Genomic DNA, 2,663 nt, shown 5'->3' with positions numbered 1-2,663 from the left:
CAGGGAGAGCAATAATGGGGTGGGAATGGGGAAAAGCAGCAGAGCAGCCTGGAGGAGCACCGGGAGCGCTGCCACAGCTTCCTCAGGAGCCTCCCCCCGGAGCCCCCCACGCAGCCAGGTCCGTCTGGAATATTCTGGAAAAATCCCAGAAGAATCAAAAAAAATCCCGGAAAAATTCCGGGGAAGTTACAGGAAAATTCCTGGAATTTTGAACCCAATGGGGAGGGTGAAAACAGGGTGGGAATGGGGAAAAATGGGGTGGAAAATGTTTGGTTTTCTGCCCCTGTGTTTCTCAGGCAGTCAGATCTGTCTGGAATATCCCAGGAAAATTTCGGGAAAAATTACGGGAAAATGCTGGGAAAATTTCTGGGAAAATCCCAGAATTCTGAACCGAATGGGGAGGGGGCTAATGGGGTGGGAATGGGAAAAAGGGGAGGAGGTTGAGGGTGTTTTACGTGAAGAAACGTGAGGAGAGAGGGGATTGGGATCCCAAATCCATGGAAAAAGGTGAGAAATGAGGGGATTGTGATCCCAAATCCGTGGAGAAAAGGTGGGAAATGTTGGGATTGTGATCCCAAATCCATGGAAAAGGGTGGGGAGTGAAAATTTGTGCATTGTGATCCCAAATCTGTGGAAAAGGGTGTGGAGTGAGGGGACTGCGAAACCCACAGTAAAGGGGTTGGGAACACAATCCCGGTGCCGTGATGCCCCAGATCCCAAATCCCCGATTCCAAATGCACCCCCAATTCCCAGAACTTCACAGAGCCATTCCCACAATTCCCAGGAAATGTGGCTCGGGAGCTGCACGGAGCAGAGTTTTCCCAGGAAAAACCCAAAATCGGGGAATTCCTGCAGCCACCAGGATTCCCAGGAACAGGGAACATTCCCAAATGAGATTTTTGGGAGCAGGAACATTCCAGAATGAGATTTTTGGGAGCAGAAACATTCCCAAACAGGATTTTTGGGAGCAGGGAACATTCCAGAATGGGATTCCCAGGAATGCGATCATTCCAAATGGTGATTCCCATAATCAAAGACCATTCTAGATTGGAAATTTTGCAATTGGGAACATTCCAGACTGGGATTCCTGGGATCGGGGGCCATTCCAGATGGGGATTTTGGCAAATGGGAATATTCCAGACTGGGATTCCCGAGTCCAGATGGGGATTCCCATAATCAGGGACCATTCCAGATCGGGATTTTTGCAAATGGGAACATTCCAGACTGGNTTTCCAGTAGCGTCCCCGACCGTGGGCAAACCCTACAAGTGCAGCTCGTGCGGCCGCAGCTACAAACAGCAGAGCAGCCTGGAGGAGCACCGGGAGCGCTGCCACAGCTTCCTCAGGAGCCTCCCCCCGGAGCCCCCCACGCAGCCAGGTCCGTCTGGAATATTCTGGAAAATCAAAAAAAAAATCCCAGAAAAATCCTGAAAAATCCTGGAATTTTGAACCCAACAGGGAGGGTGAAAACGGGCTGGGAACGGGGGAAAATGGGGTGGGAAATGCTTGGTTTCCTGCCCCCACATATCCCAGGCAGTCAGGTCTGTCTGGAATATTCCAGGAAAATTCCAGAAAAATTCTCGGAAAAAATCCTGGAATTCTGAACCCAACGGGGAGGGCGATAATGGGGTGGGAATGGAAAAAATGGGGGGAGGTTGGGGGTGTTTTATGTGGAGAAAGGTGGGGAGAGAGGGGATTGTGATCCCAAATCTGCGGAAAAGGGCTGGGAAGAGAAGAGATTGTGGATTGTGATCCCAAATCCATGGGAAAAAACGTGGGGAGTGGGGGGATTGTGATCCCAAATCCATGGAAAAAGGTGGGGAGTGAGGGAATTGTGATCCCAAATCCATGGGAAAAGGTGGGAAATGTTGGGATTGTGATCCCAAATCCATGGAAAAAGGTGGGGAGTGAATGGATTGAGAAACCCACGGTAAAAGGGTTGGGAACACGATCCCGGTGCCGTGATGCGCCAGACCCCAAATCCCCAACTCCGAACGCGCCCCCAATTCCCAGAACTTCCTGGATCCGTTCCCACGATCTGGGATTCCCAGGAAACAAGGCTTGGGAGCTGCAGGGAGCAGAGTTTTCCTGGGAAAAACCCAGAATCAGAGAATTCCTGGAGCCACCAGGATTCCCAGGGACAGGGAACATTCCAGAGTGGGATTTGGGGAGCAGGAACATTCCAGATTGGGATTTCTGCAAATGGGAATAATCCAGACTGGGATTTCTGTGAATGGGAACATTCCACACTGGCATTCCTGGGATTAGGGCCCATTCCAGCTCAGAATTCCCATACCCCGGGCTCACCCCAGCCCGCAATTCCCGCAATCCCCGGGGATCACGAACCCCTCAATGCCCGGGGATCACGAACCCCGCAATTCCCGCAATGCCCGGGGATCACAAACCCCTCAATCCCCGCAATCCCCGGGGATCACGAACCCCGCAATTCCCGCAATGCCCGGGGATCACGAACCCCGCAATTCCCGCAATCCCCGGGGATCACAAACCCCTCAGTCCCCGCAATGCCCGGGGATCACGAACCCCGCAATTCCCGCAATGCCCGGGGATCACGAACCCCGCAATCCCCGCAATGCCCGGGGATCACGAACCCCGCAATTCCCGCAATCCCCGGGGATCACAAACCCCTCAGTCCCCGCAATGCCC

At 52.9% G+C, this 2,663-nt stretch overlaps 1 protein-coding gene across 1 annotated transcript in view; it reads left to right on the top strand.

Annotated features, from left to right (window-relative positions):
- Nucleotides 1–2,663, top strand: part of LOC130587512 (zinc finger protein Eos-like) — an 8,595-nt gene that overhangs the window by 3,937 nt on the left and 1,995 nt on the right. The window contains exon 4 of the mRNA XM_057388493.1: nucleotides 1,224–1,377. Coding sequence (XP_057244476.1) covers nucleotides 1,224–1,377 — 154 coding nt within the window. The remainder of the gene's footprint in view (nucleotides 1–1,223; nucleotides 1,378–2,663) is intronic.

The sequence above is a fragment of the Malurus melanocephalus genome, unplaced genomic scaffold (genome assembly GCF_030028575.1).
Source record: "Malurus melanocephalus ecotype Western Australia unplaced genomic scaffold, MMel_1.1 scaffold_2017, whole genome shotgun sequence".
In the NCBI taxonomy this organism is placed as follows: domain Eukaryota; kingdom Metazoa; phylum Chordata; class Aves; order Passeriformes; family Maluridae; genus Malurus; species Malurus melanocephalus.
The sequence above is the reverse complement of the archived record's forward strand: the minus strand, read 5'-3'. Positions and strand labels throughout refer to the sequence as shown.